Consider the following 23,951-nt stretch of genomic DNA (forward strand, 5'->3'; position numbering starts at 1 on the left):
ATATTGGTATTCCAGATTAAACCAGCCCCTGAATGTTTAAATGAACAGAAGATTAAACAAGAGTGATAGTTTTTAGTGTACCAACAAGCAATCAGAAGATCTCACCCAGGAAGTTTGTAAACTCTTGCCAGTTAAGATGTGTGGTGTCAAGATTAGTACACTTGGCATGTCAGCAACAACAAGCACGTGACTGAAAATGGGAGATTAAGAAATTCAGCAATAAAATGAGACTTAGAAATGAATAAATATTGTTTCATGGAGCTGATTTCTTGTGGTTGTGGTTTCTTGTTGTATCATTGTAGTTTTTCAGCAATGATGCTTGTAATAGTACTTCTCTGTTGTTTTAATGATGTGTAAAATGTACGTTCTGTTTCTTTCACAGGCATGTAAACTAAAGTGTGCTGTGATTTCTTTTTTTTGCATGATTGTAAATATAATTAACATACATACTGTGTATATGCTTATGTGATAAACATTTGAAGTAACAAACAGGAGAATCTTAAAATCAGTTCTAAATCTGAGTGATTTACCCAGTGCAAATTATACAGGACAGGAGTTTGCTTTACAATTGCTCACAACATGTTAAAAATAATAATAAAACACAACACTGAGGCATGGAAACAGCTTCAAGTGACCAGCTCTTTTAATGCTTCCAAACCAGAACAGCTGTTGGTCTCGTAAAGGTTATTTTTCTTTGTTTGCACCATCAAAAAGCAAAAGCAAAAATGCGCTTTTGAAGCCACAAACATTACCAGAACCATTGCAGCTATTGTCCTCAAACTTCACAAATATGTTGAGACACTGTGCAGTCACACATGCTGCTTAACTTAGGGTGGCTGGGCATGGGGCCATTTTGTCTTGAAATGCACCTCTTCTAGAACAGCTGATGTAGGAAATTGAAAATAAACTTGCAAAAAAAAAACTAAACACAGTTGTGATTTCCAAGATGAAACTGGGTGACGCAGATACGGCAAAGTACACCATGTAATGTTCTTTAGACTGCTTACGTCTATGTGTAAATGTGTTTTTTAATTTTAATTTGACACTTGGACAGGTCACCATGTCATATTGCTTACAGTAAATGCAGCCTCTGCATTATTTCACTTTGTACATGTCCATCTTCATTTAATAGATACATGTTCTTCATACTGTTTTATGTAAAACGTGTATAGAAGGTATTAAAGACAAATAAGAAATGTCTTTGGGAAATCTGTAGTCACCAGTAGTAACCATCATTGTCCACTAGATGACTCTTAACTACATTTGTTGATTAAGGAACAGAAGACTGATCTAAGTTTGTGTTAGATGCCATTTGTGAAGGTCATTCTATAAGAAATATATATATATATTCATTAGAAATATGTGTGCTTGTTTTTAGTGCAACACAACATTAACATCTTCAATCAGTACAGTATGCTTTTTGGGACTTCTTGGTATTCAGGAAGTTTAGTAAAAAGACGAAAACTAGTATTTTATCTGACATTCTGTGCCATGTCCTCATGATAAGTACACTGTGTTGGGAAAATACAAATGGAATTTAAACAAAAATTTAAAAAAGATGTATTACAAATCGTATCTTTGTAACATTCTCAATGGAATCGGCTTTCCAATAACTCGGTGCAACAATACACCCTATTGTTAAGTACCAATACTTAAAAGGCAGTATTCAAATTAGGGTAAGGTATAAACTGAAGTGGAAAACAAATAACAAAATGTGATAATTTGTAGAAATTCCAGTCATGATTCCTACCTTTACATGTACACATTGTTTTCAAGGATTTTTGGACAGTGTCACATTCATCAAAAAAGGCAAAGTTTTATCACAATGTAGAAACCAAATAAGAAATACCAAACCAAAGTGCGACTGTAAAGAGAAGATAGACAATATCGGTCATTTACGCACAGAAGATATTGCCAGTTGCAGCTTTCTGGAATGGGTCAGGTTCTCTTGACTATGTGCTTCCCAGACACCCTAATCTCTCCACCTGAGCAGGTGTGCCTCTCTGCCTCACACATGCGCAGATGAAATCTGTAGGATGCTTTTATAAATCCCTGTAGCTCTTCTCTTTTACCCAATTATCACATTCACTTGGGATTATATCCAATTATCCTAAACAAGCCTCTCCCTTACACATCATCTCCAGTTTCATTTTCAGACACAATTCAATCACAGGGAGACGTCTGCAGCGATTTAAATAGACTAACGGCCTAGACAACGTAGCTACTGATTTGCTGATTTAAATCTTATCTTTATCATCAGCCTTTGGTTCATTTCAGAGTGCTCCACAATGCTGCAAGCTTGAAACATGTTTTTATCATGGTTGCCAACTACAAATAAACAAATCGCAGATGTGGTTCTTAAGTAAAAGCCTGGGCCCTTATAAAGTTTAGGTTCCAGTTTAAACGATTACACCAGGGGCCTCTACTTCCTTTTCAAGCACTTACCTGCTTATTGTGGTGTCTGTAATGTATTTTAATTTGATTTACCACAGTTTGTTCTGTACACTTGCAGGAACCTAACACAGTATATATTGACAGGATGCATCCATAGATAATGTATCATTGATAATTCTGCCATGTTTCAAAGAAAGTTCAATATTCTTTAAACACCAAGCTTAGAATATAAGTACACTACTCTTGTAAGAGATGTGGCTGAGATTAAGAAGAACAAAGAAAGGGAAAAAGGCCACCAAGGCAAATATATAGGGAAATAGTGAATAGATGTTTAACAACAGGAAACCAGATGAAATAAAATATACAGAAAGAAAAGACATAAACAGTCATATATACTTAGGATTTCCAGTTTCCTGAAGGGTTTGTTTCCTTCAATTTAAACATACAGAACTAAAACATGATCTCAGTAGTTGTGTACTGCTGCTGTATTCTAAACCTGCATGTGCAATGTGCTTTTGTGGCTCTTAAGCCAGGCCAACACACCACCTTCTCTGTCGTTCGAGTAAATAAATGCAAAAGTGTGATCATTTCTGAGTTTTCCAACACCAGCACTGGAAGTATTCATTGATTCAGAAACAAATTAAAGCGGTTGTTAAAAATATTCAGTTTGGAGTATTTTGCCACAGTTGGAGCCATTTGTTAGCTTTTCTGCAAGTTCACATTCATGGAGTATATAATTATTGCTGTAGTTGAGAAAGGCTCAGATGTGGAACATTGTGAGCAGTACATACACTATTAATCAAAGTAAGTCGTAACACCTCCTACAAATACAATCTTTCTACAACCAGGCACAGCTGAAGGCCGAAGGATGAGTGCCTCCCTGCAAACCTGTTTCCTAAAATGTACACGTTGCTCTGAGCCTGACAAATAGCAGTATTTACTCTTGGCTAAGTCTAACACCCCATCTCGGGTTAGGTTTATAGCCTGAAGACGCAATGCCTTTTTCTGCTGATTTTCCTGCCAGATATCATGTTCCTCAGAGTGGTGGCCTGGCCTGGGCTTGAATAGGAAACCCCCAGTGAGTACCAGGTGCAGCAGAGAGAGTTGTATTGTAAGTTCAGCCAGTGCCGTGTGGTTTGTCATTGTTGTGTCTGTGTGTAATTCATACTCCTTTCCAGATTGCCTGCTGGAGGAGTGCCTGGGCTTGAGTAGTCAGGAGTTCCCCTGAGTCTGATCCTCTGAGTAACTGTCAGGAGTGGAGAGGCGCTGTACTGACACCTCTTCTGACCTGTTTATGTTCTAGGGTGGCCCGTCTTTTCTAAGTTTTATCTCTATAATCCATGTCTCCGAACATTATTATTGCTTTCCAGGTCTCTTTTACAGAAATCCTCTTTGACCATAATCTAACTTACAGAATCCAAATCTGAAAAAGAACACTGTGCCCTTTGGTGGCAAACATTACATTATGGTACAAACACAAAACCTGCAAAAGCTTTTACTTGTATGACTCATGGTCTTTGGAATAGTACTGTTCTTTGTACGATGCACCTCTGACCCACCTTCCTTCTGAGCCATTAGAAGTTGTGGACCTGTCTCTCTGAAGCCCAGGCAGAAGCAGTCCCTTACTCCTTGTGTCAGAGACCTCCAGAGACAGTTTCTGCCTGGAATGATGACCCTTTAAACATTTTGTAACATCTTTGTAAGTATAGACATTAGTGGCCTAGTTCAAGGCTTAAAATGAAGATAAAGGCCCGGTTTGGTTCACTGATCCATTATTAGGCAGCACGGAGAAGAGAGGTGCTGATCACCTCCAGCTCTGTGTGTGGAAGTAGAAATGACTGTTTTACTTTGATTATTCCAGCAGCTATATTGCCCTGCAACTCACCCCTGGCAGCCCACTGAAGCTCAGCAGTGTGAGCCTTGTCAGACCTGGATGGGAGACCTGCTGCTGGAAGAGGTGGTAGTAGGACCAATAGGGGGCGCTCACCCTGCAGTCTATGTGGGTCCTAATGCCCCAGTATAGTGACGGGGATACTGTACAGTAAAAAAGGCTCCATCTTTCGGATGAGATGTAAAACCGAGGTCCTGACACCCTGAGGTCATTAAAAAACCCAGGGAATTTCTCAAAAAGTGTGTGAGGGGTGTTACCTTGACATCCTGGCCAAACTTACCAATCATAATCCCCATCTGTGAACTGGCTTCATCTCTCTGTTGTGTGTGGGGAGCTTACAGCGCACTCTGGCTGCCATCACATCACCCAGGTGAGGGCTACCTGTAAAGCTCTTTGAGTGGAGTGTTGCATAAGGCAATTGTTGTTGTTATTATTATTATTTCTACAATAATATTATTATATCTGCTTATTTTCATTATCAGCAGTTTTCAGAAAAGGGGATTTTTTTTCTTTTTGTCACCTTGACAAAGTCTAAGACTTATGGGAAGGGTTGACAGGGAAGAAGACGAAACCAGAAGTAAGGGCTTCATCTCAAGTGGTTTGCTGAGACATAGAAACACCATTCATCATGCTACAGTATATATCACAGATAATGAGGAATATGTATCAGTTTTTCCCAGTATCTTTCTTGAAAGCTCACAAAAAGGCATTACACATACATTTTTTATATTGAAGAAGCATTATACGAGCGCAGAAGGACTTTGGGAATCTCATCAATAAAGTAGCTAAAATCGATAGCGTTTCGCTGAGGCACCTGCTTTTCTGTTCCATGGCCATCTTTTAAACCTAAAGAGTAAAACAAAGATGGCCCTGAGTCCACCTACTTTCAGGTATTGATCTCTTCTACTATGCTGCTGCAGGCCTAGGAGTCTCTCTCGCAATTGGCAGCCTAGGAGCTGGTGGTCATTCTTGAATGGCAGCTGTTGCAGGCTTCCCGGTCAGAACCCTCAGGTGTACCAGCTGCTAATCTCGCCTCTGGCAGACCGCTGCAGAGACAAGCACGAGCTGGCTGGAAAGCGGGGTTCTGTAAAACAGTTCTTGCCGGATGTTTTCCAAGCCTGTTCTCACTTCATTCGGCAGAAAACGGAATAAAAGCACCGTAAACTAATTCCAATTTCATATGCATTTCTACAGTATAGGGAGTATCATCAAAACCTCGGAGGAAGGTGTGGGTCGATGACGCACTGGTATGCCAGAGGACTGTGCGCAGGTGGAAGAACACTAGAATGTCAGTAACACAGTCAGGCTGAAGCACTTTTGGCTTTGCAGGGGGGCGAAGCATAAGCTGTCCAAGACCACATTATCATTGGGCCACTGTGGAGCTTAAGAGTCAATAATATTGTTCTGCATTGCTGATCAGTGCACATTTGTGTAAAAGTATCTGTGTAAAATCAGCCTCTGTTCAGTGCTTGCTCCAGGGGTAGTCTTTTGAAGTTTTTTTCAATGTGTCCAGTGTGAGCATATTCACTAATATACCCCAGAGTGATCTGGGAGATTTATACAAGTAATCTTAGTACACTGTATATTTCGAATATCATAACCCAATAACTAAGGACAAGGCAGTGTACACTAGTGCATAAGTTTGCTGAGACCTAGAGGCAAATTCAATTGAAGTCCAAACCACTTACAGTATATACTTACAGGTATATCAAATCATAACGTGAAGCACAGATTTGCTGCAAATGTGGTTATACACCCTTCCAACTCTACTTATATATCTTATTAGCAAATATCACGAAAGAGCAAACCAAAGGTTCTCTCAACACTTTCAACAGTGCAAATTCCTAAATAAATACAATTTTATTCCTAAAGAAATAATCCCTACAGATGCCTAATATCTTTATTTTGCTGCTCATTCACACAGGATGTGAAGTCTTTCCAAACAACAAATGATCCCCTGATTTTCACAGCCACGAGAGTTCAGAATCTATTTAATAGATGTTAATACAAAGTTTTCTCAAGAGAATATTTCATTTTTATTTTTTATTAGTTGACAAAATCACAGGGTGAAAATATTGCACAACACTAAGTATTGTACCCGAGATGACAAGATTGACCTATTTGTAGCATTTGCTACTACAACAACCATAGTTGTGACTTAACACATGCAGGATTGAGAGCAATTTTGCAAACTTTCTGTCAGAAGCAGTTAATTCCTCAAAAATATGAAGGAGCACTTCCAACAAATGTCCTTATGGTGCTTAGGTGCGTACTGTAAATAATCAATGGGCTGAAAACAGCGATTTGGAAAAAGGGTTGCTTGACAATTACCAGGATTTAACAATGCTGAAACTTCAGGTCAAAGGTACGACAGTGCACTTGAGGTCTTGAAACAACTCCCTGGTTCACATTTCCCCATTTGATTAAAGAGAAGGGTGATTGTTTTATGATGGCAAGCACACAGGCTGGGATTAAAGAGGAGAAACAGTGCTTTAGACACTGGCACAGGTGTCCTTTTCACTTCATGCCATTGATATTTAAATGGCTCTGAAAAAGCTGCTGCCCCTTGTGTGAAGTGAGAAGATATTTGAGCAAAGGGGTGAAGCAAACAGTCCTGCAGATTCTCCCAGTGCGCTGGTCCAATATTTACAGCCTTCAAACACGACTCGCAGGGACTGCGCCACACAGCTGCCGTGAGCAGGCTAAGTGTGTCAAGATTAAAAGATATTTACAAAGGAGTTCAGTCTGGGACTTAAAATGCATCTTCAACGACCTGCGTTCCACACAGCAAGATAATAAAGAATGCTCTCAAACAGGAATCGTCTCAGTAGTTTATTTTATTTTTCCATCTTCTATTCTGTTGTGTATCTGTGTATACATATATGGTTTGAGAGCTTCATGATAATTCTGCCGTGTGATTATAACTATAGTATGCTTTGCTTGCCCCATTTCCCAAGATGGAATTTGCTTAAGCCAAATATCACTGACCAAGAATGTAGCTAAACTTACACAGCAGACTGGAGACCTAAGGTAAATAATGAATAACAGACAGTTTTCCTTCTCATTTAAATATGATACTACCAGTTTTTTTTACATAAAATGTATTACAGGCATAGTAAACTGGTTAACTCAGACTTAATTATTTCAGCATCTGAGGAAGTTTGATGAATTGCTCATCTTATTTCTTACTTCTCTTATACAAGATGGGAGTTTTTCCAAAAGACAATCATTCCTCAAGACTTACTGGTATTAGGGAAAAATGCATTTACCACGTTTGTAAAAATCTGCAGTCTCTGTAATTAGTAAAAGGTATGCCAGTTCCATATATAAAATATATCCCAAGGTATAAATAAAACTAAATATTTCAAGAAATGAAAGCTCTATAGCCAATGGAAATGCAAAAATTAAACACTTTGTATCATATTTTGGGTTTGTGAGTTTGTGCAGTAAGACAACTGTTACTTACAAGAGCACATTAATACAGATTAAAACAATGCCAAAAGTCAAATAAAAATGGTAGATCAATCAAATGTAATTAATGACAAATATTATTCAGCAGGTCAGCAGCTACATCACCCTGCAGCTCTCAACTGGCTACGCCCTGAAGCTAAGCAGGGTTGATCCTGGTCAGTACCTGGGTGGGATAGACCTCCTGGGAAGCTCTGGTTGCTGCTGGAAGTGGTGTTAGTGGGACCAGCAGGGGGTGCCCACCCTGCGGTCTGTGTGGGTCCTAATGCCCCGGTATAGTGACAGGGACACTATACTGTAGTGGGCGCCGTCTTTCAGATGAGACGTTAAACCGAGGTCCTGACTCTCAGTGGTCATTAAAGATCCACAGGCATTTCTCGATTAGAGTAGGGAGTTATCCCGGTGTCCAGGCTAAATTTCCCCCCTTGTCCTTTACCCTGGCCTCCAAACTGTCCCCATGTATGATTGGCTTGCACTTGCCCTGCGATGGACTGGTGTCCTGTCCAGGGTGTACCCTGCCTTGCGCTCGTTGCTGGCCGGGTAGCTCCGGCTTCCCGCAACACCGTGTGGTATGAAGTGGTTTGGCGAATGACATGACATTATTCAGCAGTTTCTTGTTCTTGTGAAACACAAAAACTGCATTAAAAAAATACAAGTTCTTGAAGGAATGGTGATGGGATCATAGGTAACTAGGTCTTAGCTTTTGAGCTCTCACCCATATTTGACTCGGATGGCAGGGTATTTTATTTTTTGACTGCATATAAGGACAAATAAGCATATGTTATACTGGAAATAAAACAATCCCTAGGCCACTTCCATTTACAGTAAGTTGCACTTCAAAAAATAAACAGATACCACCACCTACTCCACCCCAGGGAGAGATCTGGACATTTGTAGGTTCTTTTTTTGGAGACAGAGAATTTTAATTGTTTGCATTTTCACTTATTGAAAGAGATCCGGTCACGTCATCTGGAAAATAGGATGCAGCACTTCATTTAAGTAAAAGAGAAAAAAACAGCCAGATCTACTGCAGAGACACTTTGATGTCTGCATTTTTCTCCCTTCTCTGAGTCGCTGAGCCTGGAGGAATTTTTCCACTCACAGAAGACATCGCTTCCTAGCATGATGTTGAAAGTGACCAGCTCTAGACCACGTTATGGTAGTAGTGGGTGGTGGTGCACAGACACCACATACAAACTGACTGGAGACCCCTTCTCTCTCCACAGAATGATTCATCCACTTTCTGGGGGTGGATTTAAAAATATTACTGTGAAAGCCAGTGGGAAAGAATAGCCTGTTCTATATTTAACCAGTAGGTAATAAGAAAAGGTCAAAGTTGGCTTTGGCTGTAAATATTCAAGGAATGAAGTCATCTTTGAAGGAATCTGATGACTGTTTCTAGACAATTACTGCCTGATGAGAAAGTTCATGCTCCAGTGACATTGTGGTTTGGAGCACTTAGCCTATCGGAAAAAAACAGCCTATTTTCCAATTAGTAATATACTGTTTCTTTGGAAAAAAAGTAGATTAATTAATATTCCCACCAAAGTTAAAACTTAAATCATACATACTCCACAATTTATACCAGTGGAATAAAGGATACTTTCATGTATTAACAAATTTTAAATTTGTTTTAAATAGCTGCTCAGAGAAATGTTCATAGATCTGACTTTCCTCTGACTTATATTGACATTTTTGTCCTTCCAGTAGACTTCTAATAAGAATAGGTAAGCAATTTAATTTTCAATTGATGTGACACAACTACAGTACCTTCCAGGTCAACTACACATTCCTCTAGCATAGGCCTTATTCATTTCAAAATGCAGTTCCGGGGGTAAAAAATCCTATTTTGCTATAATTCAATCCCAGAAAATTCATCACTGCAACATAAGATACTTTAATTGGGTAAATCAAAACTATTTTTTTTCTTGTTTCTTATTTAGAAAGTGCTTCAGAAAACAGAATAACTGACACGATATATCACACAAAGGACCCAAAAAGAACAATGAGTGTAAAAACTAAATTTGTTTAAAAAATATTTACCAATATCATTTTAAAAAGGATCGTACCCAGAGGCTGGATTTATCATATGTCTGGGAAGCTTTGCACTTTCTGGGAGACAATCTGACTGTGATATTAAATGTTTTGGTGATCTCTGACCTGCTTTTTGACCTCCTAAACACAATTTTGTTGTATTTGCTGTAAGTGACAGTCTTGTTCAATTTTCCAGATGGGGAGTATTTTCTGGTGAAGGCGAGACAGACTGTACTTGTTTACTTGATCATTTATCTGTTATGTGGGAAAGACTCTCCCCTTTATGCAGTCCCCAAAATCGCTATTCTTTACCCTCTCTAAGAACTCATAAGCAAGATGCTGTGCTCATCAGAACAGCCCCAAGGGAAAATCCCAATTTAAACCAGAAAGGACTGGATTCTGAGGTTCTTCCTGTGTTGGCCTTTTAAACACATTATTCTCTGACTCTCACCATCCTGTTTTGTTTTGGAAAGGGCAAAATTCTTTTTTTTTTACGTTTAAAGAAATATTCATAAATATTTCTTCAAATGAGATTTAAAGGCAAGCATTTTTCATTCCTACTGTTTGAACTGCTTAACAATCTCCACAGTTAAAGTTTTTTTGAATCAGATTAATACTCTATTATTTAAATACCATTTTCCATGTTTGTTACATTGTTAAAGAAAGTCAACATTTATGTTTGTTTCAGGCTTTTTGCTCAAACACATGGCCTCACAGTGTTGGAGCCTCAGGTTCAATTCCTGAGGTGCTGTCTGCATGCAGTTTGTATGGTCTGCCCATGTTCGGTTTGGTTTCCTCTGGCTCCTCCAGTTTCCTCTCACAGTTCAGAGGTACTGTATGCTGGTGGGCTTACGGGTTTCTGCAAAAATTGGCCCTGGTGTGAGTGTGTGTGTTTGTGTCTGTGTGTGTGCCCTGTGACTGGTGTCCGATCCAGAGTGTATCCTGCTCGGCACTCATTACTGGCCAGGCTCTGGTGTCCCCTGTGACCCCATACTGGATAAAATAGTTTTGAAAACTTTTGCAGTACACTGCGAAGCATAATTACAAATTTTTTGCATTACCCATATTTTTTAAAGATAATCAATTTTAAAATGTATATAGCAATCTTAGGTCACACTACAGGTTAACTTTTCCTTTAAAAAAATATTATCAAATGTTTGTTCATATTTTTAATGTAGACTGAAAATATATACAGTAGATATACCACAAATAAAACAACTGAGATGATAAGCATATCAGGAATTACAGGGAACTGTTTAAGGACTTAAATTTCCTTTCAGTGACAGTCAGCTTCTAAACAACAGGGTATATAATATCTAAATTATAAATGAAATCTGTCTTGGGCTTCCATAGCACAGCTTGCAAACAGCGCTGAAATAAGAGGAAATATGAACTTGTCCTTAAAAAGTCTATTGAGAGTAGCTTCAAAGTACATCTTGTTGGCAGTAATGTGATTTCTGGCAAAGATTTAGACTTGTAATTAAATAATTAGATTGTGGAAAACAGTCAACAGGTGTTGGGATTCCACTAAAAAGGAGACTTAAGCTTGCTTAACACTACAATGGAACAATCAAAGAGCACTGATCATTCTCAGTACTTTAGGGATAAAAAAAACCTGGAATATATAAAATGTCTCCATAGGAGACCCCTATGATCTCCATTGACCGGAAAACAGCAGTAGACTTGAAAGAAGAATATGTTTTCCCAGAACGAATTGCAACCACAGCCCTGACACCAGATGTAGATGGTGACTTTAAAGAGGAAAAAACAGGTTGTAGCAGTTTAATAAGCAGTGTCATGCAAAAACAGCTGAGCCGCTAATTGTGGAAATTAAAGGGAAGTTTCTAAAGTGATAATACGAAGAAAGAGAGTAGGCCATACAAAAGCAGGCTGGGTAAAATGATGTAAGAAGATATCTGTACGTGAATACTTCTATAACAGATCCAGCAGTTCTCAAACATTACTCTCACACAGCTTCGCCTGCCAAGTCCATTCTGGAACCCTTCAGCGAGGTGGCATCAGTCACAGTCATTGTGAAACACCACAAAGTGGTTATTATCAAAGTAATATGAGAGAAATGCCGTGGTCATCAGGGAACATCATAGAAATTCAATCCTGTCAAACAATTCCAGAAAAAATTAAGTTTTCCAGCATCTGAGATGTCTTCGATGTTTAAAAATATACAGTACTTGGAATAAGGAAAATGGGGATTTTCAAATTCTAGGAGCATAATTTTCTTACCTGTAATATTTAATATATTGTGCTCTATCTTGGGATCTTTTATTCAACTGCATACTACAATATTGGTCTCTTCTGAAAAGTCTGAAAATGAACTAATGTAACATTTAAAGTTGCATGTATTTAATATGGGGTGAAGGCAGTGTAACAACCCTGTCTCTTTACTCTTGCACTGTTCACTATACCCCTGGGACCTGGTGTGATATTTCTCTGGTTGCCTGACCTGCTGCACTGAAGAACTGAAAAGACCACATGACATGTTCCAGACTTCAAACAGAAGCTCTGACTTTAATCCTTACAAAAAAAATTCAATCAAGGGTCTTGCCTTAGATATTTAATGATGGAAAAAATGAGGTTTCTCCTTTGTGTAGGCCTGGATTCTCATAAGCCAGAAAAATATGTCTAAAAATGTTCACCTCTGGGAAATAAAGAAGGCTTTTAAAACATTTTACACCCACATTTTACACAGCCTGTCTTCATTCTCCATAAATTGACCTCTGTAATAATCTCCAGAAAAATAAACAATAAAAACTTGAGCTGTATCTGAACACGGAGAATGAAATAAAAAATTACGGTTTCATTTTCAAAACTTTACCAAAACAAGGAAAACATTTTGTGGAGTATTTCAGAGATAGCATATCACTAAAACAGAATCTCACCATCTTTTAAAGTTGCAAGAAGTGTTTTTCACCAGCTCTGTGCTATCAACGATTATGCTTTCTCAGGGATGTAATATTGAATAAACTGCCAAGCCAATTTCAATAAACACACGTACTGTACCTACACAATCAGTTTTTTTTTCCATTTAGAAGAGAGTTCAGATACATAGAGCTTTGAATGTAGATAACCAGAATGGATTGTTAAAAAAATATTTTTTTTAAGCAGGAGCACTGAAGTCATATCTTGCCAAGCAGCATATTGTGAAGGAATGCACTGAGACAGCATTAAGATAAGAGAAATGGAATCGTGTGGGTGTTGAATAGTTGTGGTATGGGAGTTTTTGTTTCTCATAACTCACTTTTTTGGAGGCATATTTTTTTCTAACAGGGTACTAGCCTGCAGGAAAATTATGTCATTCTTCAGTTAATATACCTCATTACTCATGTGTTAATATGAGTGAATAAAATGTTTCAATTTCCACTAAGACAGATTATTTTAGCATTGTTGGTAGATTCATATACACACAAACTGGTTCTTTTCTACATGATAAAGATAGCATATAATAAAATAGCAAATAGTAAAATTGGAAAGAATGCATTTCTTCATTAGCAATCCTTTGGAGCTGTAAAAGCAAAAGTGGCAACATTTAACATTTAGCGCTATGCTGAATATCTAGGGTGATGAAGGGAAAATTGTCAGCTGTACATCTTTCCATAAGAACAGTGGCTGCTGCTGAATACAATCTAGCGTGATCTAAGGGCATCTTGTCTCCACCCTGTCTCATGAAGTATTTTTTAGCAAGATAGACCTGCAAGCAGAAGTTGGCATGCCTGAAAATTGATTGCAATCTGGAGTTGATGTTGAGAAAGTGCAGTTGGGGGAGAGTCACACCAGTACTCCAGGAACATCCACATATTTCCAAAAGTACTGCAGTACAGGACACTCTCAAACATTGGGTAAGGCCCACCTGAGTGCACCTATGCCAGAGAAAGCTGGGAGCAATCTTCACCTGAAACTAGAAACTGGTGTTGCAAATTATATGCGGATTAGCTGGTACACTATGATTTTAGAAGAGAATATTCCTCCATATTGCAACCTAATTTAGATGTGGTCTAGTTATATATTCTATTTAATAGTAATTGAGAGGGAACTGAAAAAAATAAGGATTTAAAAGCTGTTATTTATATTATTGTATGGTTCTGTGTGGCTTTTAATGTACTTATGGACAATTCTACCTCTCAATGAAGCTAAAGAAGTATAGAATGTAATTATTACGCATTACACTTGTGTGAGACTCCTTTACCAAGCTGTAGCCCTGTTCATAACCTACTGAATGACAAATTCACTCTCCTACCCGGTGAATCTGTACTGTTCAAGCCGTTCAAATATAAGTAGATTAACCTTAATAATTGGATTATGTGCCACACTTGTTTTAACATTAAAACAGATGTTAATCACCAGTTTTCCCAAATATCCACAATTAGATATATATCCTTTGTTTCTTTTCTAATTTCTCACAAGCTAAATTGCGACTGCTTTAAATTTAACCCCCTAAGCATATAGTAGTTCCTCTTTGGGATCTGCGACCTGAGACAGCGTCAGGCAGCACACATACAATAGACCGAATAAAAGCTTCTGCCTCCTGCCTCCACTGAGCACAGCTGATGTTTTCCAGTCCTGGCTCCTGAAATCCTTGTGCCAGATCTGTCTCTTTTGGCTTTTGCCTTGCAAAATCCCCGTCCACACCCTGTGAGGGAGAGTTGACACAGTTGATCTAGCAGGGTGGTTCCGCTCTCAGCAAAATTTATAAGAAGCACTTAATGGATGCTGGTTTTCACCATTAAGACTGAAAGAGCTCATTTTTTTTTCTCAGCAAGATTACAGTTCCCCAATTAGGTTTATATACTCCCAGACCTCCGGAGAAAAAAAAAAGGCATGTTGTGATAATTCATCAGTGTCCTGCAGTTTGTGGTGTGTTTCTGAGAAGAAGAGGCCAGCCATGCCTGGAACTGTAATGAACTATAGAAGGAGAAGGATGCTTCTGTGAGAGATGCACTGTGAAACTAGCCGGTGTATCAGGATACCTCTCAAGGGCTGCAAGAAAATGAGGAAATAGAAATTATTTGCTAGTTTTATAACACACTTTCTTCCTGTTATAGTCCATGAAAAAATAAAAACCTTATTTTTCTGATATGCAGTCTATATATTCAACCTTGGTCTTAAAGTATTAATTTGTCTGTCTGCAATATAGTTTTGAAGCATAGCATCTTACTTTAGAAATAATATATTATAATGAAATCAGATAAATACACAACTCTAATTAATATTTTAGTTACTATATTTCAGACAAGTGTCTGTTGAAAAATGGCAAATTGAAAACCTCATTATTGTCCAGTTCACTTTAGTAGTGTTAATGGCATTGTGGTTGCATGTGAAGTATAAATCTCCCATTTATTTACAAAAGCAGATAGCTGTCTGTGATGGTCTTTTACAAGAACTGATACACATTGATCCATAAAGAACGTGCACAATGGTTTCTCGTACTGCAGTAATAATTTTGAAATCAAGACTTTTTTCCCAAAAAAACAGGAAGTCATCAAGTCTTATAATGACAACGTGGTATTCGACTCTTATTACACTGCCAAAACGAATTGAGAAAAGAACTGTTTGGGACTGAGATTTTGTTTTTTCAAGAACAGAAAAAGAGTACTGTGGATGTGGTTGACCCCCATCTATTTAGGATTGTTTCTTAGTTAAATTCTGGTGATCTATGTGTGTTTTTCTTTTCGGACATGTTTAACTGCTTTGCCCATTCAGGCTCTGTGATGTGGTCCTGCCTGTAGCTCAGCATGATGACATGTAGCTGATGAACTACAGTACCAACCCTGCTGTTGCGTTTGATGTAATCTGAGTGGCGCAAAAGACGATGAGCAATGCTCACGGCGCAGAGACTGGTTCTCATACAAAGCGTTGTAGCAGTGAAGCTTTCACTAAACCAGAACAGCGTTACGAACGCAAATACAGATGTCTTAGCTTTCAATGGGTTATACTGAAATCGAGGACATTGTTACCACGTGATTTACTATAGTAGTTTTCACGTGTATTTATTATTCATACAAAAACAGCATGTTATCTTTAAATTGCTCTTCGGAACAGCCGATTTTCAAAAGCCTACCGTAATCATTTCCTGCATTCTAAATTAATACCTGGATGACTAGCAACACATTTTGTATCGCGGTTGTTGTGGTTATTTTTAACACATTGTGGTAAACAAAAGGCTCCAACAAATCAAAACACATTGATTAAATATTGTTTTTACCTAGAAAATACTTGTAGTTCAAAAGTTGGACATGCTGTAGTTTCCAAGGACGAGAATGGATCTGATCTGAAGTGCAGTTTTGTCTCAAACTAAGCGTATGCTTTTTACCGTAAGGTCAGCTGACAGATCAATGACTGTTATACCTTGCCATGGATGTCCTCCAGGGCATTTTGTAATGATGTGTTGATCTCCACTTTTAACAGCCCCTGCATTTCAGAACTGACCTTTAAATGACATTCGAAAACTCACCTTAATCTCTGTCTTTTTAATCAATACTAAACTACAGGAGACACACATATTCAGAGACTAGTGAGTATTATTAAGTCTGGTTCAAGACTTTCAGAAATGAAAAAAAAAAGGCGAAAAGGTCTCGTCGTTGGTCTGTTCAACTCAAATTCTCAGAAAATGGATGGCTAAACACTGACTGCTCTCTTTATAGTTGACAGACTTCAAAATAACTGTTAAATAGCTTAAGGACTATTAAAAGGTTCCGTGTGGTAAAGCGGGTCCAAAGCGTTTCAGCACCAAGGATAGTACTTTTGGCTTTATTGTCAACAGCTTTCTTTGTCTTTACTTCATTGAACCTGTCATGCAGGTCACTCAAGCTGGGTTTTGCAGATCTTTCTAAAGGACTATATTATGCATTGGCGTTTTAGACGTCCCGATAACGCTTAGGCCCTTGAAAAAACATACTCAAGGTTCTTTCTTTAAAAGTAGTTAAGAATCAATGGGTTTAAGGAAGGTGTATCTGATTTAGGTAGAAGAGTCTTATTATCTTAGCCCCACCTGCGCCTGCTTTTATGCAGTAAATCGTTGTAGCAATTCCGCATTAATGGACAGCAGGGAAACTACATCAATAAGCATTTCGGTAGCAGTGAAGCCTAAAACAGCATAGTCTGACAAGCAGTAAAGTATCTGACTTCAAGATAGACGGAACTATAATTAACCTTTGCATAAATGGAAACCTAAAGGTTATGATTATTAATTAATGCATTCTAGCCCCCTTTTCGTTTTTAATACACAATATACATATTCCAAATTTTAGTCCATTCTACTTTTGCTCCCCAGTGAAAAAGAAAAAATAATTTCCAAAATCGTACAATATGCAAACGTTGGCAACAAATGTTTTACATGGAAACGTGGCGTGTTTATTTAAAGAGTTTGTCATGTGCACAGCGATCATAATGAAGAGGGCACATTAAAAGCACATTAAAACCCACGATCCAAGCACCATACATATTTAATTAGGAGAAGGAAAACGTTTGTCGCCTCCCTTTTATCTGGACAGTCTTCGGAGAAAGTACCAGATAAATCGCGTTGATTTTAATGCCTTGAAGAAGCCAGTTTACAACGTAAACAAACTTTATGGAAAATAAGCTAGAAAAGCAGAGCGTTTCGCTCAAACACGTTGTAAGTGACATTAGGTGAAATGTTCTTTAAAACTTGGCCGAAGGGAAGCTGCTGTCTTATCGCACTCAGAACTGCGTCGTTCATCATTATGATGTAAGAATCCAGATTCAACAGGGAGCTCCAGTATCAACGCTGCAAACTGACCTGCAATTGCAAACCAGCTTTTCTCGAACTAGTCTGATGCACTTCTTTTCGGCACAGAAGCAGTGCGGTCCTCGGATGCAAACGACTTTCAAACTACTTTAATTTACATTTCTTAAGACATACATATAATACAATTATTTTCATATTCAAAGAAAGGGGGGGAAACCGGTAGGAGCAGAGCAACCAATTCAAAGCGAAAACCAAAGAATGCTTCATCTCTCAAATGATATAACACCGTGTTTCACTTTCCTGACTCTGTTTGTCATTTATGCTTGCGGAGCACGCCAGATCTGTGGTGGTTTTCTCTGCCGAGACGACCAGCGATGCTGCACTCAAGGTAACAGTACCTCGGAGGTAAGATGCTGCAAGATGCCCTCTCACACGTTCTTTGACAACATTGGCTGGGTAACGAGGAAGTTGTCTGGGATACTGATCCTCTTGCTCCTCTTTGCCATGGGCTACTTCATCCAGAGGATTATTTGCCCCAGACCGCGGAGGCATCACGAAAGACAAGAGGATGATCCCTCGTTGCTGAACGGGCACACTACCGCGTCGCAGGATTCCCTGATAGACCGCTTCCCCGAGTACAGTATCGGGGAATTCACGTCTCCCGTCCTACAACTTCCGGCATACGACGAGGTAAAATACCTACCAACTTACGAAGAAACAATGCAAGTCGACAGAGACCGATCCGATGACCATTTACTAAATTCGGCAGAGTCGGTATCTGCAGGGCGAAGAGACGAGAGACCGGATGATACCCGTGTTACCAGGACTTCCTGGAACTCAGTTTAGCTGGACGTTGTGTATTAGCTGGACGTTGTGTTGCGATACGTGGAACATTAATTTTAAGCTTTTAAAACGAAACGAGCAATGACACAATATATGCTAGTCTGCTGGAATAAATTGCTCCGCCAGCTCGGGTCAATACTATGCATTTTAAAGAAAGGCTGACAATCGTTTTTGTTTTTTTGTTTTTATCGGTTTGCACATGCAAAGGGAAAAATAGTATTAAACTGTTAAACGAGCCCCTGCATAGGTTGGCGATTATCTTAATTTATAATTTAAATCTAGCCTTTACACGAAAGGGTGGTGTTATTAAGCCGCATACATGTCATGATTCATCAGAATATCAGAAAGTTTCTCACGTGCTTCATATGTTGTGTTAACTGGCAGGTCTAACAAGCAACATGATTTCCTAACATGCATGTCAGAAATGAACTTCTTTTCTCCTAGCGTGTGCGAACCCTTTTGACAATTGACTGAAGTCGACCGTCTTGCTGTTTTGTGGCGTAGAGAGTCGTATGGCTGTATTTGAAAAGTGAGGGGAGGTTTCCGAGCGAATTTTTCTTAATCAGGACGACCTTAAGGAACCCGAACGAAGAAATCGTTTGAAAGGTGTTTCTTGTATTGGGGGTAGCGTTTTGTAACATCGCTATATATTTCAGTCACTTAACATACTCAGCAAATCTATGAATACTGCAGCAGTAATGTAGCCCCCTCTGAGAGCTCCGAGAAATTATTAGCCGATTGTGAACATTGTTTCTAAGACACTTAAGAGTTAATCTCAGGCAACAGAATGGGGGTAGTATCCGTGAACACAATACATTGTTACAGGTACAGTACTACAACACCCAGCAATCTGCCTTATATGGGAGTACGTCTATTGCATGTATCACCAGAAATCTGGTGACCTTAGTATGTTAAGAACAAGAATTGTTTCAGAGGAAATGAAACACGCAGGTGCCTTTTACATTTAGTTAACAGTTCGAATTTGGCAAAGCAACCTTACTTTTTTACGGCTTTGTCCACTCTGGTTGGGAGTGGCTTGCAACACACACCTTATAACTGAACCAAAGCGTACTGTATGTATGGGACAGGCAGGAAAAAGCAATTACAAGCAGTAAAAACGTACTGTACAACAAGTACACCAAGTCAGATTTCATATTTATTTCTAGAACGTGACCTATATTAAATTATTTTATGCTGGATATACTAAACATGCTATTATAATAAAATAATTGTATTTACTGTAACAGCCAAGAACAATGACAATAATATTTTGTGTATGAAACATTAGAACATGACTTTGATCAATGAGGAAGGCCATACCTTTGTTACCTTGGAAAATACATTTATGAAGAAAACTATTTCAATGAGTGGTCAATAATACTCATATCAGAATGCACATTTGTGCACAAATGAAGAAAATTAAGGGCCAAGTGACCAGTGTGCTATTATCAGATAGCTGTAACAAACTTCAGGATCTTCCTGAACAACTCTCACACTGTATTATCTTATGTCTTAACAGATAAAATCTTATTATAAAGTAAAAGGTAAATGTAACACAGGAAAAACTGAAAGCTACTAATATGCTTTCCTGAGAAAAGTGGAGTGAAACAAAATAACACTGTAGCTATATTATATGATAGTTCCAAACTCAAAATAAGACAAAGACTTCTTGTTTTTTTCTCAAATTCTGTGATGTAGCATATTCTTTTGCGATGTAATGAGCTTTCTCTGACTTTTATCATTAATATTTAATCTGATCTACTGAATGGGTGCAAGCTTTTCCAGTTTGATTAACTGTAAACATCTGTTAGCTGGGGCTGATTAGTGGGTTCATTGAGGCCTGCTCCTCTTGTGTGTCCATGTCAAACACATGTTCTTTCAAGACCTCTTCTCTCCCCAACAAAAATGCAGATGACAAGAACACTAGAATTTCAATTTAATTTAAATGTACGTATCTCTCTGTTATCTATTTCTAATATGCATGGGCTAAGCTAGAGGCAAAAACTTACAAAAATATTTGAAGATGAAATGGATCTTATCCCATTATATGAGCAATCCTTAACAGATATGTTTAAGACAGTTTTTTGAGTCATCCTAAAGAAACACTTTATCCTTGTAAAATGTATTGGCCATCTAAAACGGCACTTGCTGAAATAGTACTTTGACAAAAAAAAGTACTAAAATATGCGCTGTCCACTTCACTTTTCCATTAGAAGCAGCTGTTTATTATCAAGTGTAAAAAAATGTAATTTATGTGTTCTTCAGAATGGCTTTTACTCTCTTTCATAATGCAGCTGAAACCTGAGCTTAATTTTTTGTGGTGGTCTATTGCAAATGCTCCCATTTGGAGAAATACGACGGAAGCTGTCTTGATAGACACCGTTCTAATGTAACACCAGCTAACCACTCTTCCTCCCCCCAATACTACTTTAAAACGTGTTTTTAATGCTTTTTTTGCTTCTAAACAGACACCAGTGACAAAGAACAACCCCAAAAGCATTGGTTTCATGTCAACATCAATAAAGCATCACACTCTCCTCAAAACCTAAAGCCTTCTGGTTTCTCAGGGACCCTTTTATGTCGATTCCCTCAACATGAATCTCCTAAATGATAAGCAAGATGGTTGAAAAAAGACCCGCAATGGAATGCGGTAGAGGGCATTGATCACTGGATTCCTATGACCTTGAAGATCAGCAAATGAGTTAAACGATCCGAACATAAGTATGAAGAGACTACTGTACTGCATGTTGCAATATTTAGGAATTTCAGAGAGGCACAAATTCCCACTTTATTCTCGGTCAACAGATCCCAAAAGGAAAAAAGGGAAGACTTCAGTTTCTCTTTATTAATTATTGATTTATTAATGCAATCAAACAATTTTATGGTTTATATCAAGGGGTCAATTGCTTTACATACACATTTTTCTGTATTAAGATATCAATAAGATAAATATTAAAAGAAGATGTTTATCATTATTTACACACCAGAAATATTCATATTATATAACATATATTACACAACAAATCGTACAGTGTTTTGTTTTTTAAACTAAGTACACATGTGAGCACAAAGCAGCCTCTAAATCCCCATTGACAAGAAATGTCCAAGCATATCCAGGGTGAAGGGTGAAGGGATTCAGTAGTCTACCGACGGGAGGACATGCTGCTTCTCACTGCAGAAGAGCTAGCTGCTTTTTCTCGTTCTTTGGCTATTTCCATATCAATTTTGGCTTGTATTTTTTCCCAATCAACCTCCACCTGCAGAAAATAAACAGCCATTTTCCCTCTTTAAATAAATTTTATCTACTTATATGCATATACAATAATGTGAAATGTGTCAGGATCATGTTGGTTCAAGATGTAAGCATTCTTGGTTATTCTGTTTTGCTGATCACAAATTAAAGGCTAGCATGAGTTAAGGTAACATCAAAAGCAGCAGGATGTAGCTTGATAACCACTGGAAAGGACTGCATTTCTCATGCAATAACTATTAGGCAAATAACACACTACATATTACAGGATATTCTTCTTCTTGATCAAAAGTCTTTATTGAGTGGTTTTTCAGACCTTGTATTATCTCTAATTGTGGACTACCTACTGTTAATTTCGGTATGCATGTCTAGAATTATTGCTACTTCGGTGCTATGAAATGTTGCCTATATGTTTATATTTTACAAATTCATCCTTCTGAAAATGAAAATACTTACTCCTTCTGAATACTGCAAAAATCTTTTGTTGGTTTCTTTTTTGGCAAAATCTTCCAAATATTTCTGCCTGTAAGCTAGAACAGTGTCAACATGTGTCTTATATTTTACAGCCAGTTCCAGAGCCCTGGGAAAGGAAACGATTTTTGAGTCAGAAGTACAAACACTTCGAAACACACACATACAACACTTGTATGCCTCATTTTGTCTAGATAAAGGGTTTGTTTCACTTCCAGTCCACCTGTGCCGTTGGACGGAAATACATTTTGACCAGATACTATATAATTTATAACCTATTTCCTCCTCTTACAAATTTCCACTTGTGGGAACTCATCAGTGCTAATAAAAATAATGAAGTGGATGATCATAGCAACTGAACATGATCAATTATTTTAACTGGATTATTTCCAGGGCAGAGTGGAAGCCACAAATAACCCTTTATGCAAGCATAATAAAGACCATAAGAGGGAGAATCTGAGCCAGTGGAAGGTACATACAGTACACGTTTTTAATAAACTAAATCTATATAAGAAATTTGTCACAAGTTGCTGTTACGTACCTGTCCCAGTTGTACAGGTTGATATGAACCTGAATTGCTTGGTATATTAATCCAGCTTGAAGAAGAATCCCCTCTGCTTCTTGTACATTTCCACTGAAGAGCATCATGTAAGCCAATGAAGATTCTTTAGATGGCAGCTCTTTTATGGAATTGATATACTGGACTTTATCAATCTGATTAATTTAAAAAAATAGATTATGTGTAGTATCTGATGATTCTTGATCTTTTTTGTCATAAAATGCAGAGAATTCTGTGAAACTGTAAGAAGCAATCAAGTTTAAAACCTGCTTATTGCATTAGGATGAAGATTTCAGGTAAATATTGCAATCAAAATTCCAAAGGGATTTAGTGTTCATTGAAGAGAAAGTGAGGAAACCAGTTGTGTGAGTTTTTTTTTATTTGCTTATTAACATAAATGTATTCCAGCACGTGGGACCTGCCAAAGGCTTTCTAGAAGATTTCATTCATCCCTTCCCTTCAAATATGGAGATTAATGTGAAATGTACTACCACAAAGACAAAACACATCATCTGCATTTTTTAAATTATTTTTTTAAACTAATTTTCTCCTGAAATGCCAAAGAACACAATTACTCAAACTCACTTTTTGTCACATCCTTGATATCGTTGGTATCATGTTTTCAGGAATTTCTTTATTCACGGTCCCAGAAAATGTTCCAGCACCTAATAAAGCTTTGGTGCCGAATTCAGGGCCTTGGAAGCCCTGCATTCTTTATAGGTTTCCCACCACATGTTAAAAATGTTGTGTAATTAAAGCTCATAACCTAGTCTATTATCTTATTAGATGCCTGACATAATGTACAAATCAGACAGCTTTCCACAACCAGACAGGCAATGCTAGTGTTTATCACGACTGTTCTAAAAATGTACTTCTTAAAACATTACAAAATAGTTATACTAAGCAAAGGTAGAAAAGAGCATATTGCACCCTTACCTCACCAATAGCTGCATATGCAATCTCTGCTGTAGTCAGCTCTTTACTTGCAATTGCCATTGCAGCAAGACAGGCCCATAATGTTTGATCCTGTTCAAGAAAAAGCAGCAAAACATAAAAACTTAAGAACGGACTATGTGTAATGCATTTGATAGTTAGATCCTTACCGATCCAGGGATCTCATCCAGGTATTTTTGAAGGAAGCCAGGATACTGGCTTCAATAACATGCCTGGGTAACCTGTTCCACACTCCCACATCCCTGTATGTGAAGAAGTGCCTCCTGTTCTCAGTTTTAACTGCACTAGAAGGATGTCATATGTCAAAAACTCAGACTACTGTACATTGGATTTTAAAAACTCGCAAACACTCATAATGGAGATCATT

The 23,951-nt window shown here is 38.0% G+C and overlaps 2 protein-coding genes across 4 annotated transcripts in view; one reads left to right on the forward strand and one right to left on the reverse strand.

Annotated features, from left to right (window-relative positions):
• The first annotated feature begins 17,306 nt into the window (after nt 1–17,306).
• c15h3orf80 (chromosome 15 C3orf80 homolog) lies at nt 17,307–19,651 on the forward strand. Its single transcript, XM_088618458.1, has one exon. It carries the CDS (start codon nt 17,766–17,768, stop codon nt 18,351–18,353), a length of 588 nt encoding a protein of 195 aa, XP_088474584.1. The 5' UTR covers nt 17,307–17,765; the 3' UTR covers nt 18,354–19,651.
• Nucleotides 19,652–21,185: 1,534 nt separating this feature from the next.
• ift80 (intraflagellar transport 80 homolog (Chlamydomonas)) overlaps nt 21,186–23,951 on the reverse strand; it is a 56,874-nt gene continuing 54,108 nt past the window's right edge. For all 3 annotated transcript variants that reach the window (XM_088618228.1, XM_088618219.1, XM_088618210.1), the window contains 4 exons: nt 23,567–23,656; nt 22,613–22,785; nt 22,057–22,180; nt 21,186–21,607 (listed from right to left, as the gene is read on the reverse strand). In XM_088618228.1, the coding sequence (XP_088474354.1) occupies nt 21,494–21,607; nt 22,057–22,180; nt 22,613–22,785; nt 23,567–23,656 (501 nt within the window). In that variant the 3' untranslated portion in view covers nt 21,186–21,493. The remainder of the gene's footprint in view (nt 21,608–22,056; nt 22,181–22,612; nt 22,786–23,566; nt 23,657–23,951) is intronic.

The sequence above is a fragment of the Lepisosteus platostomus genome, chromosome 2, assembly GCF_059453375.1.
Source record: "Lepisosteus platostomus isolate fLepPlt1 chromosome 2, fLepPlt1.hap1, whole genome shotgun sequence".
In the NCBI taxonomy this organism is placed as follows: Eukaryota; Metazoa; Chordata; class Actinopteri; order Semionotiformes; family Lepisosteidae; genus Lepisosteus; species Lepisosteus platostomus.